The 16,418-nt window shown below is 46.2% G+C and overlaps 1 protein-coding gene across 2 annotated transcripts in view; it reads left to right on the plus strand.

Moving 5' to 3' along the window:
- Nucleotides 1-16,418, plus strand: part of FRMD4A (FERM domain containing 4A) — a 385,672-nt gene that overhangs the window by 87,708 nt on the left and 281,546 nt on the right. Inside the window, exon 1 of one of the 2 annotated variants that reach the window (XM_052790916.1) lies at nt 6,680-6,930. The exons of the other annotated variant lie outside the window; for it this stretch is intronic. Coding sequence (XP_052646876.1) covers nt 6,898-6,930 — 33 coding nt within the window. The 5' untranslated portion in view covers nt 6,680-6,897. Of the gene's footprint in view, nt 1-6,679; nt 6,931-16,418 lie in introns of those variants that run through there. 2 annotated transcript variants of the gene reach the window in all.

A 16,418-nucleotide genomic window follows, 5' to 3' on the forward strand; every position in this document is an offset into this window, starting at 1 on the left:
ACAGCAGTTATTATTTTGAGTCTGTAAGCCTCATCTCTACAGCTCCCATTTTTCATCTGTAGATCCTCAAAGCGTCTATAGATCCCCCTGGTGAGCCGGGGTGGAGGTGAGGAGAAAAAAGGTGGTCAGATCCTTTCCCAGGTCACCAAGCCAGAGCCTGGTCCCGGGGACCCCACTGAACTGAATGACCTTTTCTTCAAACACAGCAGTCCCCATCTCTGCTGGGGTGGTTTATTTGTGTGGTGGAGAGGCGTCTTTTCCTTCCTAAACTACCACACTGACTTAACAGGCATCATGATAATAATGGCTGAGATCATTGATTTGTCATAGAGATAAATGCCTTTTAGATGTTGGAGGAGGATGGACAGACCCTGATGGCTGTGCTAAGCAGGGCAGGATGCTAAACTGGCTTTGCTGTAAGTCAGTCTCTCTCTCAGCCTTGTACGGAGACCTACAATCTTGACCTACAACATGACTTTTTTACGACTGCCTTCCAAATCTGGAAGGCAGCTAAATCAATCTTATTAATACCTTGAGACTTTAAAATTCATTGTATTGCTTTGCTTTTGTGGAAAAAAGCATGACTGTTCTGGAAAAAGCAGGTCATTAGAGCCTTAAAGATGAACTCCAGAAAAGTAACTGCTGTTTCCAGCCCTCACTAGAATTGGTGCCATATAAGGGTAAGTTGGCAGATGATTTTGACAACACTTACTCATGCAAACGCTGCATCAGTGGAACAGCTTGCAAAGAGCACGGGTCTGCCCCGTGTTTACTTCCCCAGAGGCGAGTCCCTCTCCCTCTGAAGCCACGGGCAGATCTCAAAGGACTGCACCAGAAATCTTGGAGAGGAAAACCTTTCTTCGTTTTGAAAATACACCCTACAACCAGCAACAAATAAACACAGCTCCAGTTTCTCAGTGCTGCCAAAGCAACACACCCAGTACAGCACTGTTCCTCCCCTTGCATCACCCACAAAGCTGCCAGCTGAATTGCGCCTGTATTCGTGGTGCCTTGGACTGGTACCAAGAAGGAAGCATATAGATAAGCTTGCAGGAACCCAGCAGCTTTTGCAGGCTGCTAGGCTCAAAAAAGACCCCAATGCCTTGCCACTGGCTAGTAAAAAGAATACATTTCACTCTAAGAATCATTGCTGAGAATCTGGCCTTTCCGAGAACAAAGCTTTATATATGCCAGAAGATGACTTCAGAACAAGATCGGAAATATCACATTTTTTAACCCTGTTTATAACTTAATCTATAGCTGAAAAGGAGACTGGAAAGGTAGTGCCATCCCAGAGAGGATGCACCCAGACATCAGCACAACTCTCAATCTGTGTCATGCCATGTCCTCCCCGCACCTCTCGGAGACAGGAGTCCCCAGGCAGGCAATGCTAGGAGCTGCACCCAAATGGGTGGGCACCTATGCCCCATGCCACCCCAGCCAGTGCAGGTTTTGCTTCCCCTTGCCGTCCTCAAAAAAATCAGCTTGCTCATCACCAGGAGGTGCTCAGTCTGCCTGTACAGCCCCAGCAGTAGCCCAGCACCTTTGCCTTTTTTTAAAGTGTATCATATAAAAAGACACATAAAAATATTCATAATTTGGGCTTCTGGGTGGTTTGACCCCTTTTTTTTAACTGTTCACCCTTTAGGGAAAAAAAGACAGAAGAAAGGAATTTCAGGACTTTTTCAGGTGTGTGTTTTTCTGGATGAATGAAACAAAGTTAGATTTATTTATTTTTTTCCACAACACAGAAAATTAATTGTTGAAAGCAGCTATTTTTAATGAGAAAAAAAAAAAAAGCCCTAAAAGGGGCTGGTTCTTGTAGGACATAAGCAAATCCTACCCATTTTTAGGTAACCCATGAAGAGTTTGCCTTTGTTATCATATCAGTAGACTTTTACTACAAGTCACAATCTAAACACAGCACAGCCAGGCTGGGAAACTGGATCATGTGAACATCCCAGTTCCCTCCTCAACCCCCCGACCCACTGCAGGCATCAGTCCTGATTTGCAAACACTACTTTTGTGAGAGCTGTGTGCTAGTTTCGACTTTTATTCGCAGAAGAGAAATGAAAAGCAAGGGAAACCTGGAGAAGCGGTGATGAGAGAAGCACAGTAGCAATAACATTCGTACCATTTGGAGGCAAATGCTGCGCTTATGGAAAGTATGTAACAAAAATAAAAAAGCGAGCACGAAAGGCACTCCGAGTGTTAAATATTCATTAGTATTCCCCACGCCACCTGTTCTAAATATAAGATACGTTTCCGCGCAGCCCCGGTATGTGACTGGGATGTTTTCCCCTCCTTTATATGATGCCACAGCCATTCGGATGGCGGGATGTCGCCATGGCAACACTGTGATGCTACCTTTTGTTCGCCGGATGAAATGACCAGTTGCGAGGTCGGACGGTGCATACGGGATACAGCTGGGCTGCTGGTGGCACGGGCAGGGGCCAAATGCGGGCAGGGGCCAGATGCAGGCAGGGTCCTGCTGTTTCGCCCGCCATCGCCTTGTCCTCACCTGGTTTGAATGATGAGCCAGCTGGGGGCCAGGGGGGCAAAAGTGGATTTTGGCAGCCTCAAATGGGGGATTAGTGCCCTGTAAGGGAGGTGGAATGGTGGGCTGGGGAATCCTGGCCACTGGCCGTCTAGGGGGTGGCAGGCAGGAGGTGATGGCAGCTCTTTGCATCAGAGAGCGGTGGAGATGGGGTCCAAATCCAAACTCCCTCCACTTTTCAGGATTGGTACAGGCAGCACAACTTGGTTCTGTGTTGGGATCCCCACCCCAAAGGTTAGGAAGGGTTTTGATTTACAGAAGTTTTATCCCAGCTTGGATGCACACACAGCTAGTGAACAAGAGGAAAGCTGAGGGTTCAAATATATACCATAGAGTCTGGCTGTTTCCAGGACCCTCAGCCAATAGCCTAACAGTGAATATAAGGCTTTTTTTGGCCATTTTCCCCACTAATGGGTACCTGGGACAAGATTCAGCTCCAGAGTCAGACACCTAAATTCAGCCGTTTACGTCTACTTGGCTAAATGTCAGCAGATATGTATACTCTCATTCTGGTCTGTGGAGGTCTGTCAGTGCAGTCAGCAGAGCCTAGAAAGAGATTCAACTCCAAGGCTGAATCCAGGTAGGATCTACCTGGCTCCAGGTAGACATCTACCTTGGTCTGCTGTCTAGATTCCAGCAGACATTTAGATTATGAAAATATAAAGGGGTTTCAAGGTATCTATCTCACTCCCATGATTAGTTAAGGAGCCAAGAGTTATTATATTCCCAGCTTAAACACTTCTTCTAGGATGAGGCAGGTTGAATACGGGACAGGATGAACCTCTGCAACATCTGTACAAACCAGACAAGTGGGTCCCCTCTTCTGTAGATGGAGAACCGGAGATACGCTGGGCGTAGCTGACCAGGCTCTGAGTCAAATGCTGCTCCCCTCCCCAGAAAGAGGATGAGAAAGCAAGTGTTCACATGCTCCTTTTGCCTCTGTAGCGCCTTTGATCTGAAAATCGCAGGAGTGGAGGCTGTCGAACAAGTCTGCGGTAATTTGAGCATTGCCATGAGTCGCAGCCCAGGGGAGGAACGAAGTGCCAGACCATGGCACACACTATCGCGGCAGCACTCTCCTGGCTACAGCAACTAAAACTTTCATTTTAAAGCGAGCATAAACTCCTCTGGCTCCCGCAGTTGTAAAGCTATTGCTCTGATTGTGAAAGGGGGTTGCAAACAGGCTGGATGCGTGCAGAGGGTGGTAGTCCTGCTCCTGTAGCACACGAAGGACAGGTTGGTGGCTGCATAGGCTAAAGCAGAGTATCTGCCCAGATACTAGTAGACCTCGAGTCCTACCTGGGGCCTGGAGTTTGAGAGGAGGATGACATATGATGCACAATTCCCACCCATCCACTGCAGCTCCAGCTCTTACATTTGCTGGAAATTGCCAACCTCAACACTTTCCGGGGAGCCACGCCGAAATTTGCCCAGGCGGAGCCAATTGGGTTTACCAGCCTTACTGGTGAAGGTGGATGTGGACGGACCTTGCTGTCACACACCACTTCAGCTGTAGCTCACGGTAATGCCATGCAGGGGCTCATAACTCGCCTGGGGGCCCAGAGCATCCTCCAGGATGCAGCTGGGGGTCACAGCCTGCGCTCCCCGGACGGGCAGGCTCGCTGCCGGCTCACAGCCGTGGCCACGGGTGCTGCTCAAACAGCACCATCCTCTTTTCTGTTCCTGCTCGTCCTGCTGAGCTGGGCTCTGCTCTGACTCATGCACTATCAGCACAATTCCCCAATCCGTTCAGATCAGAGAGCTTTGAGTGCTGCTGAACCAGAAAGGCCCTAGCTTGCTTTTCTGGTCCCAGACTGAATTACTCTCTTGGCCTTTTGGAAAACTACTTTTTTTTTCCTTGTAAACAGAGATAACACAGGAAACCTCATGAAGCACTGCAGTTTAGCCTAGTTCAAAGCAGAACCGAGCTTTAAAAGAGAACTGGGTATTCATATGCTACCACGGGTGCACCATCCACATTATCATATCGCATTAGAGTTTGACCACGTGGCCTGAGATCTCCAAAAGTCCCAAATGCTCCTCTCTCTTTAGGTTCCTCTTGACAGTTTGGAGACTCAAATTCCCCCGATGATTTGGAGGAGATGATGTTTCACAGATGCACAGACTTGTAAACCTCATGTCAGAGTCTGACACAGCATCGTACAGCAGAAAAATCACAATGGTCGTGTTTTACCGAAGCCTGGAATTCCTGCTGCCACTTATTCAAAGTCTTATTACAGTTTTGTAAATACCAATAGCAAAACATATTTATATACATCCAGCAAGAAATAGATGAGCCTGCCAGCATGGTACAGTGTCTCTTTAGCTCTGGAAAACTTATCTCTGCCTTCAATACGATATGATCAGATTTGTTCACATTTAATAAGGAGCTGAGTTTGGCTGAGAACAGTTAATTATCTTTGAAATTAATATTATTCACTGTAGGGGGCACCTCCCTTCCCTGTTTTTACCCCATAAGGAATAGTAAGAAAAATGCCCTAAAGCTGCCACATCTACAGCGTCGAAAGGATCGGGAGAGATAGAGAGGAAAAGTGATGTGTGGGGTAAAACACCCTCGTTTGTGTCATTGCCTGGGCACACTTCTGCTGGGGACTTGCCAGCGCAGGGGTGGTGTCTATCTCTGGGTTCATCCCAGGCTTTGCACCCTGTGTCCTCATACAGCACCATGAGTATATTCCCTTGCACCCTCTCCGTCTCGGTGTAGCCTCCAGGAGCCTGTGTTGAACGTGAAGGATGCATGTGGGCAGAGATGCTCCCTGGCCTGAGCAGCCAAAGCATGAAATGACAGCAAGAGGAGAGGTTTATGGAGGGGTGAGGACCTGAGGACAGGATTCTCCTTGGCTCTGGACATTTGGGGCAAATCACTTTGGGAAGGAGCCTGTCTCTCTCATTAGCCTTGCAGGAGCCTCGGTGGTTGGCTCGGACCAGAGGGCAGAGTTTTAGATGGCAAAATCTAAAGGAGGTGAATCTCCATGGTCATCCAGGGAACGTGTGGCAATATGTCAGGAGTTTAACCGGATCCCAGCTCAGTGCCTTAATCAGATGGTGACTCTCCCTGAGCATGTAGCTTTGGGGCCTCAAAGAAGAGCTGATGTTAAAGGGCGTTAGAAATTTCCCCTTGTGGTATGATCCAACCAGCCTGACAGCGATTTTCTAACACTGAAAATCAGGTTCTGGTGGTATAACAGGATTTTTAATTTCATTTTTGGACAGCAATTGGGTACTGGTATGTGGAAGGTTATCCCGGGGGCCAGGGAAGGGGAGCTTTATTTGTGTCTGTATTCAGAACTGGGGTGGCCCATGGGGGGAGCTGACCTTTGGAGCAGTGATGGGCAGCTGCTGCTCATTTAATGGTGTTTCAGAGGGGTTTTGCTTTGGACTGGTCTGGCCCTGTGGACCAAACGCTGGTGTGTTTGCAGGTCTGAAGCCCATTTTCCAGTTGGATTTTTCTCTGAAAGAGATTCAGTCCTGGCATCACTCCGTGATGCAAACCAAAATGCGGGAAGTGGGAGCAATTAGGGAATTTTCCACAAAGGCACGCTCTGATCTGAATTAAAATGCTAATAGAAACGCATTCAGCGAGTGTCTTTTGCTGACCAACTTTGCAGGACTATATTCCTTTTGTTTCACTCTCTTTTCTTTCTTTCTTTCTCTCTGTCCCTCAATTCCCGGCTGACAATTGACAGGAACTCCCTTTCAGCGTGGGTTTGGTCACTCACCGACAGCAAACGCGCCCAGCAGAAAATGCTCCAACTGTTGGCATTTCCCAAGGGGAGAAAACCACTTGGGCTGAAGCTTGGGATCAGGATTCCACCCCTTTAAGTCAATCCCAGGGAATCCGCAATCTTTCCACAGCGACGAAGTTTTCTCGGTGCTTTCCTAGCTAGCACAGCGAGCCGACGAGCGTCAGCCCCGCACGGGGACATTACCAGATTAAACCCAGCGGCACAATAGGCAGGGCAAAGTCCCACACCTTCCCATCGCTGCCGCCGACCGGGTCCCCGCAGCTGGGCTGGGATCACTTGTCCTGTGCTGAATGCATTACGTAAGGCAGGGATCGTTTGTCAGCCGCGATGGTACAAACATAGCTGCAGGCAGATTATGCAGAGAGAGAGAGAGAGGAGGGAGAGGGAGGAAGGTCTCTCCAGGAACGGTGCTCCACGCAACTGAGGATTGCAAGTTGGCAGGTTGGCGGCTGGCCGAGCTTCCGTGAGGGTGTCGCTGGCGGTCCCTGACATGCTCTTGTTCGTGTGGGATGCTTGAGACGGGGACGAGAGACTAAGTTGGGGGACGAGGATTGGCATGAGGATCGGACCAAAATGGAAGGGCTTCTGTCTCCGATGAGAACGAAGGTAGGGGAAGATGTTAATGTCTTTTGAAGCTGTTTTTACCCGAGGAGGGGAAGGGGAGGTGCGGGGCTAGCTCTGTGAATAGGGGGCTTGCCGAGCTTTTGTCTCTTTTCTTTTCTCTCTCTTCTTTTTTCTTTCTTCTTTTTCAAAACTATGCTCATGAATGTAACTCGGCGGAGGAGCGACAGCAGCCTCCTCCAAGAGGGGAGTAACCCATCACTCTTCCTCAACAGAGATGACCTTTGTGAATGAGTTTGCCTTTTGGAGTAGACAGCCATATTTTTGTTTGAATTTCCAGTCAGAGGCTCTCATTGTGTCTGTGTGTCTGTGCGTGCTCCCCAGGGAGCCGCTCAGGGAAAGTGTACCTGCAGCACGGGGAGGGATGGATGGTGCTGGTGGGCTACCCCAGTACAGAATTTTCAGCAGCATGGGATGCACGGACAAGCAAAGAGGGTGATTTTATGCCCAAATACCCTGCCAGGGTGGGAGACCTCTTGGTGTGGACCCAGACCAGAAAGCTGTAAAAGAAAAACTGAGTGTGCAGACCTAAGGAATCGCTGCACTTGCCTGCTGCCTTCTCACGCTCCCAACTCTCTTTAAAGGTTTGACATTAATCCTCGTTATTAAAGAAACTTGAATTCCAGCAGGGAAAAGCCAGAGACAAATACAGTGATGGTTTAGTTTGTAAAATCTCCTTCCGTGCTATTATTTCTGTGTGGTCCTGGGGGACAGACTGAATCCTGATGTATTTTATTTAGTCACTGCCTCCATCCCATGTGGTAACTGCCTTGGATAAATCTTTCTGATTTCAGTCCATCACCGCATGCAGTCCAACCCTGTTGTATTGTATCTCAGGACTGGAAGAACTGGAATTCAATGACAATTCTTGCTGGCAACAGGGTATCTTCATATGTCTTAAATGCAAGCAGTTTTGAAGGTGCAGTCAGACCAGAGTTGTTTCATATAAATGCCAGACTAGAAAAAATTCTGAGAAATCGTCTGGTCCAGCCCCTGTGCTGAGGCAGATCAGCTAGTCTGGTCTCCTCAATTGCATCCCTGCCATCCACTATCTTAAATTAAAAGGTCTTCAATGATTCAAAGTATTTTCAATATTAAAAGCTAGAAAAGTGATTTAAATAATAATAATTTGCCAGCAAGTGGCTGTACTGTAATTCTCCAGGGGAGCAATTTTTTTTCCACTTTAATTCAGTTCTTTTTTGTCTTGCCCAGTAAGTTGGGGATTAAAAAAGGGACCTACCAACTTCATATAGCTCTCCATTACCAAGAATAATGCTAACAGGCAGTTTATAGAATGAAAGATTTATAAGGGATTATAGACCCAGCCATTCATACTGAAGAATACGTACATTAGTGTTAGTCTTTGTAAGGCATTTCTCAGTATTATTTTTTTTTTTAATTTTTGAATCAGAGAATAGAAAACAAAAAACCTGCCCAACAGATCTCATTTCCATTATTAGAAAACGTAACTTTCAACGTTTTAGTTGATGCTTCCATTCTGCTCCTTTAACCAGGCTTGAAATGATTGCTGGAGGCAGTCTCTCCCAGAATTGGTGTGCTATCAGGTTGACGCGTGGATTACAGTCAGATGTGTGTACTATCAGCACCTGCAGCACGCGTGCAGCTATAAAAATGACAGAGTAAGGGAAGTGGACTGGGACTGGGTATTATGTTTGTTCATCTGACTTGCTTCGTAGCTGCAGCTGGAATGTAAATCCTAATAATGCCATTCATAAAGTGTAATCTCAGTTACCACTATCATGTTATTTATTGATCCTATAGAAGAATCTTCTTGGGAATATAGACATGATCTTTTGGATGCCAATCTGCTCTAATATCAGAGAAAAGGATAGATTCTGATCTCCTTTGTGTATGGGAAAAGCTTCTCAAGCCAAAGCAATGCAATTTTAAACCATCAATTGCAATGACGTAAAACTGATGTGATTCTCTTGAAGATCCAGACCCTGACATTGGTGTTACGTTGCTGTTAATCTGGAGTAGCTCCATGGCAGATGATGGAGATATTGAAATAGGCTCTGTGGAATAAAGATCAGGATTTGGCCCTTACATCTTTACCTTTCAGAGAAATAACAATGAGAAGATCACTTGAATAAATTTGAAAACTAATCTCATTTCCAAGATGCTTCGTAGCTGGCAGCGGCTCACTTGCCAGAAAACCGAGTGTAAAAACTATAACTCTCCAAATACAACCTTAATATGCATTGCCTACAAAAAAAACTTGACAACAGCAAGGCTGCCGATGTGCCGAGACCCCTGCCTGTCACACTCCCTAATATTGCCTCATTTTTCCCCTTTACTCCCCCGTCTGTCTGATCCCATCTGTTGTCGCTTGTTTTACACTTAGGCTGCAACTGTTGGAGGCTAGTGGGAAGTTTTTTTGTCCTTTGGTTTGTACGGTGACGTGAAGGATGGTGGGCTCCTGGTCATGTCCAGCAGTGCTACCTGGAGCAAGCCTGGAGCATCTGTGAGCTCCAAGACTTTAACCTGTGTGAAAACACCTCCACATTACAGTGAAATGCAAATTAATGCTCGGTTTTATCTTTAGTGTCCCAGGCAGCTATATTCAGTCTGCTCAAATCTAGACAGAAAATTTAAAAAAAAAAACAGTTTTTTTCCATGGGTAGGTAGGAGTAAGGGCTATCTCTTTCTGGCACCTCTCATAGTCTGTCACTAAGGAGTGAGGACAATGTGCATCTGCCTTTCATAGCCAAACATGCAAAGGTCTCTGTAATTAAAATGAGGTCCAAATCCCTGCAGGTGGGCTTGAGTGAATCTCATGGTGGCAATCGAAAATACGATTGCTGTCAGCTCTTTGGTCCCTTTCGCTCACTGAGGTTCCCACCCCACATCAGAGCTGGCAGAGGGACAGGTGGGCACATCTTGACTTCAAAAGCCCAATTTATGGTGCAGGAGGGCTGGAGCTGAGATGCTGGACATAGCGTGCAGGGCAGAGATGTGGGCATACGTCCTCGCCTCTCCATCCAGCTCCATGGCAGGGCTTGCCAGCAGAGAGTTGCGCATACACAACAAAAAGCATGTTTCATAGCGCACTTCTTTCCCATTCTACAAAGTGATAACCCATTTGGTTACTGGGCCATGCTGGGTGATCATAGAGTGGGGTGCTTAACAACTTAGAAATTCTTTAAAATATTTGTTGAGGTAAATTGGGTATCAAGCGTTAAGTGCATTACACCATGTAATGGACTCCACTGCAGTAAGTCACGGGCGATTAATACATTTCTACTTTTGTGCAACTGGGATGCACAAATGCAGGAATTAAAGGGGAAGTGGAGGAATACATGGTAAGATGGGATGGTATATCAAAATTGAAGCAGATAAGTGGAATGCATTGAACAGAAAACTTACTGTATTTTTAGTGTTGATGATTAAATCTCACATGGCTAGAAGTAATAGTGAGTTGTAAATATTTGGTGGGTTAATGGTGATACTGATAAATATTACCAGAATCACTTGAATTCTGTAGCCTAGTATGTCTGAGCCCCCTTTTTAAGAGCAAATGAATGTACACAATAGCAATGTCCCCATGCCACCTTAAGAGACTGTGAAGTTGATTGAGTACCACAGAGCGAAAAGAATGAAGAAATGCATAAATATTGCACTCCTTTTGTTAGCCTCCATTTTAATTTGTTTTATAATCCTCAACACATGCACAATTTGCCTTAACCCTCAGTGCATCGCCTTCAGCAAATTACACTGGCATAAGAATTTCAGTAATTTCAGTTTCTCTGCCGCTGACACTTGCCAGTGCATGCTACTGAATTTGCAATGAGCACCTGGCTTGAACCACGCAGAACTGGCTAGCTGCTCTATTTTCCTTTGAGAAGCCTGTGTTTGGCTCCTTTTTGTTTATCAAAGTGCTGCTTTTCTTTCAGACTAGCTGAAAGAACTTTTTCAATGAACTTTTCATCTGTTCAGAAACACACACGGAGGGTAAATGGAGATTAATTACCGTTGAATTTACTAAGCTTTGCATCCAAAGATAATGAATTTTGAGTGTTCCTGTGTACAGAGAATTCAGCTAGGGAACTCAGTAAATAATGTGTGTAATGTTTAGATAGTGCTCTTAAAACGTTAATGGGGCTGTTGTCTCTTATTGAATCTTATTAACTTTATCTGTTTATTATAGATTTTGGGGATTAGCAAACTCCCATGGTGTTACTGTTTATTCATTAAACTGTTGGCTCTACTTTCAAAGCAATTTAGTTTTTGACTGCTAGGTCTCTCAAAAAGAATGGTTAAGTTGTCCTTTGTGCCTTACTTAGAGAAGTTCACAGCAGAGAAACCTTGGGAGGTACCACATCCCCCGTGAGTCTTAAACAGCAGAGGGCTGCGACGGCTGCCCTTTGAGATCACATGGGGAGGAAATTGGAAGGGAAAATTGCCCTGGAGAAAGGGAAGCCTGGAGTCTGGGTTACACTCACGGGATGGGATTGCTGTAGTCTTTAACCCCCTTGGATGGTAACTGAAAAGAGGTTTGCATAAGCAGATTTTCTATCATAGTGTGAGGCTGCATCTGAACAGATTCTTAACTTTAAGCTCACAAGCTGTCCTGTGGAAGTTAAAGTTAGGATTCTGCACTGTATGGAGAGCTACACATCTTAAAAATCACCTTACAGCACTCTTGTACAAGCCAAGATGCAGAGTAAGTTCTTTGCATGTGTTGTGAAACCATTCTTGGTATTTTTAACAATGGCAAAAGACCAAATGGCAAAAGGGGGCAGCTGTCCCCCCAAAAGCATGCACACTCCTCCTCTGGAGTCTCAGATCCCTGTTTCGATACCACTGTGTATTTAACTCCCATTTTGAATATCCCATCGAGATAGACACTTACAGGTGCTAATGATGCTCAGAAACTGGGATTTCCAAAGTCATTTTGGGGATTCAGACCTCCCGGTTGGAATAATTTCACATGGACAGTGAGCACCCAAATTTTGGGTTCCCGCGCGATCACCCACAAGCTGCCACGGCCACATGAAGTCCGTAGCGTGGACTGGGAAGCACCAGTGCTCCCTCAGGAGCCCTTCCACGGGGCACTCACACAGTCTGCTGAGCAGCTTAGGGGGTACCTCCTTCCCTGCCTTATTAGCAGTTTGACACAAAGGTTAATGAGGCCATACGTAATTCTCTGAGCTTGTAGACGGCTAAAAAGAAAGGCAATTCGAGAAATAATGAAGTCCTATGTCTGCTACTGTTAATCATAATTTTATAAGTACCTGCGAGAGAGGATGTAGGGGCATAACTCAGAGCAGAGTTTGGCTTTGGAATAACTCTACCATATCATTATGCCTCTGGAAAAGCAGAGCCCTTTCTGTTCTGTAACATTTCCTAAACCCACTCAGATTTAAACACAATATATCACTGAACATAGAACTGAAAGGTTATTTTTTCTCCCCGGCTGTGCTTTGTATCAGTGCAGTGAGATGCCATGCCTGACTGGGCCCTGCCCTCGCGCACAGTTGCAGCAGAGGTGGGTTATTTACTGTAGAGGGGGAAAGCATCCTTGCGTATCCTGGGCAGGAGCTGGACACTGCACCATTAATGAGAATTGCACTGCAGTAGCACTAGGAGGTCAAAGTTCAGCACGGGCACTCATATGCTTAGTGCTGCCCAAACATATGATGAGAAGACAACCCCTGTCCCCAAATATTCCCTACTGAAGGTTGAGAGGAAATGGGGCCATTTTGCTCCTGCGTTTTAAGGAAGAAGGATTGCAGTGCAGATTCTGATATCTCACCCATGATTCAATGATTGAGTGATGCTGTCCTTTCTCAGCATCCTCAGCAGCACAACTGAGTCCAGGCTACGCCATCCTAGCATGAGGCACCCTTGGGTGCATGCCAGGCTGATCTGGTTCAGCTCTTGATGAGCGCTCCCATGATGACCATCAGACAGCCCTTGAGATGGACCAGGCTGACCACAACGCTAGGATTGCTTTGCCTTTCACAGTCAGTATGGTCACCTGGTTGGGATCCCCCTCTGCCATCATCAGCTGAGCATCAGGACCCACATCGCTGGGACACGCAAATAGGCTTGGCACCCCGTGGTGTTGGAGCCTGGAATGATCACAGCATGCCTTGATGGCCAAAGCTCTCATTTCGTGTATCAAACGCCACTGGGTCCTTTCAGGGGATGGAAATAGGAACCGCTCCGAAGTGCCCTGCTCACCTCCCACTGTCCAGACACCATCTCCCAGCTCATGCCAGCCTGCAACCTGGCCTCGATTCTCCATGTCTTGCTCAGCCTGCGCAAAGCCCAGGCTGTAGCAGAGGTGCCCAGGAACATCTCAGGTCCCCAAAACCTTCCTACAGCTTGGGGTGCCTGGAAATATCCAAGGACCTTCCCTTGGCTCCCATGGGACCTCACCAAAAAGTGCACTGGGGGGCTATGTAAAGACCACAAATGATACCAAATTGGAATTAATAATAACAATAATAACATAATAATAAATAATGGTAATAAGAAGAAGCTTTAAAATGCAGTAGGGCAAGGCATGGACTGGAGGAATCAAAGAAAAGTGACAATGACAGCATTAAGAGCATAAAGCTCACTAGCTCAGTGTGTGGGATAGAGGCTTCAGGGGGGGTTTTAATAAGTGCAGAGAAAATACACTGGTGAGCACCCATCTTTCTAGTCATTTCATTAAGCAGTTTGCTTAATGGGCAGCTGTTGTCGAGGCAATTGGCCATCCTTTTCAAAAGCAGAACTCAGATAGTGCCGTCCACTGTTAGCTGTGAATCACAGGTTGTATCACTGGGGAAGGTCATAAAGTCTTAACTGCTGTAAAAATGGGAAAGCTGAAAAAATGAGAAAGTTGTGAGGATGATTATGAAACAAAAAATGATGGTTGTCCCAAAATGCCAGTGTAGTAGTTATCTATGGAGGAAAACAGCTCTCCTGCACGGCTGTCTGATATATTAGGTCATTCTGAAGGCAGTTATTGGTAGGGACTGTGTGCATTTAATGTTTGGGACTGTATGGAATGCAATAAAGCACTTGCACAATGCATATTTCATGTACAAAATGTCTGATCCATGACCAGTGCATACCAGCACAGCTCTAGCACCTCAGCACACACTTCAGTAGTGATCAGCTCTTCCTTATAATATTTTACTGGTTTTAGATGAATGTAAAAATACGTGTACAGCTGGGAACGTGGGCTTTCTTCCTGAGAATGCACACCTAATGTACTTTAGCTTTCACTGCATTCCTCTTTTATCTACATTGCAATATAAACCCACTAAATCTACGAGCCCAAAAGTCTGACCCCATCTGAGATTCAACCAGCAAGACAAAAATCCCAGGCCCTGCAGGTTGTTCCAGTTCAGAGGAGACCTGAGGACAGATAAAGGTGTCTTTTTGATGTAATTTATAAACATATAATAATGTCAATAATCATACAAAGTCCTGTTCCCCCGAGCACAGCAGGTATCAAACAAATGAGAGGGCAGTTTTCCTGCTCAGGGTGCCTTCTTTCATCCAAGACCCATCCACACCTGTGTTTTTCCTTGGTGCCTTGGTCCTTAGCTTGGTTATACTATGAGGGAGGGTTTTTTTCCCCTCCCTAATACAGTCACAGGGTATCACAACACATGGCAGACCATCTAAGGGAGTCAGTCCCTTCTTCTGTTCGAGCTCCACGTCCCCATTTGGGTTTTTTAGGGAAAGCCCTTGTCCCTTTTGTGCAGGAGTTCAGCTTTTATGGAAGTACTGTGTTGTGGGTTCCCAGCACCCAGCATCTCCCCATGTGCAGAACAGCAAAATCTCCCAAAATGCAGCCGTCCCCAGGCACAGCCTTTGACTTGGGTCATGTATCACAGGCTGAACACTGCTATTAAGGGCTGATTTAATAGCAAATGCAGTATAAATAACAGCAATAAAAATGCACCACTCCTCCTTTTATGAAATCTTGTTCACAGGTCTCCCATGCAACAAAAAACAGAGGAAAGCGATGGCTCTCATGGCATGTCATGGGGTCCCCCGGGCCACAGCGCTGATGTGGCACAGCCCAAAGCAGCAGCCAAACCCATTCCAGTCTCTCTGAAAACATGCAGATATCATCACTTTTCTGCTCTTCCAGGGCTTGGTAGCACAAACACTTGCAAAGCTTGCCACTGCTGAAGTAACATTAAAGGTAGAAGCAATCTCTTGGGTAGACAGCACTTAACCACTTGGGGCTTTGAAGACAGGAGGTCAAAAACAATATATCAAGTCAGTTATCAGCCAGTCCCGTCTTCCCTTCCTCCCCTCCCTCTGGCTTAGAGCTGCAGGAGCTCAGGTCCTTTGATGTAAACCTGTCAGACACTTTGGTCTCTTCCCTGCTCTGCCCTGCCCTATTCTTCAGCATGCACATTTGTGTGAGATTTTAATTATAGGCATGATCATATTGGTAAGAAAACCCTTCCTTAATTACACGCTCAATTAATTCTAGTAGCTTAGGAGCTGAAAGACGAAGTTAGGTGAAATCATTACTGCTTCATCTAAAGCTGGATCTCTCCACGGCCAGGTTTGGAATAATACTGTGGAAGTCACTTTTCTTTAGAAAAATGGATTTCATTTAGAAGAGATTAAATTATTTTGGATAGAGGGAATTAGAGTATTATCCAGTGCCACTGAAATTCTTTTCCAGCAAGACTAATTACTTAGAGGACTAATCTTTTCAGTAAATATTCTGTGATCAGGCCCAAGACATATATGGTACAAATGAGGCAATATTCAGCCTCATTGTGGCTGGCACAACCCCTCCCCTAATGTATTGTGGTCTTTAGAGAGAGATCAGGTGAGATGAGAGATTAAATGTGTCTTCATAATGTCAGATACCTCTCCATGGCACCAGTGCCTCAATGTTCATCCTCCCACCCTTGCTGGTAGTTGGGTAGCACGTCTATGGATACCGTCGGGAGCGGGGTAGGGATGCCTGGGAAACATCCAGGCTGAAGCCAGCTCATCTGAGCTTTAAGCCAGGTTCTGTTCCTGTCTCTATTAGACTGGTGACTCCCAACGTGTGGGGCAAGAAGCCTGTGTTGCACCCCCGGGATCCCTGCTGACAGCAGCATGGAAAACAAGGCACAAGTGCAGGGGAAACAAAATCCAAGCTGGAATAAACAGTCTAGGAGGCAGGGGAGGATGTGGACAGAGGATTAGGATTGGAGTAAGGAATTTGAGAAGTGGCAACCAGGACTAAATAGATGAGGTCTGGAGAAGATGAGTGAGGGGTAGAGGGGCAAAGATGGAAAACCTGTGTCCATGGCGTGGAAATTTCCTTCAGCCCATACCCTGTGTCCCAGCTGGATGTGGGTGGTAAAATGCACATGTGTAAAGCTGCTTTGTAAAGAGCGAACACCATCAAGATGCAAAGCTGGGAAATACCAGAGCAAGGGACATCCCTGCAGCACTGTCTCATCTAATTAGGCAGCCCCGCACTGTTTTTCCAC

This window comes from Harpia harpyja, chromosome 6 (assembly GCF_026419915.1).
Source record: "Harpia harpyja isolate bHarHar1 chromosome 6, bHarHar1 primary haplotype, whole genome shotgun sequence".
Taxonomy (NCBI): domain Eukaryota; kingdom Metazoa; phylum Chordata; class Aves; order Accipitriformes; family Accipitridae; genus Harpia; species Harpia harpyja.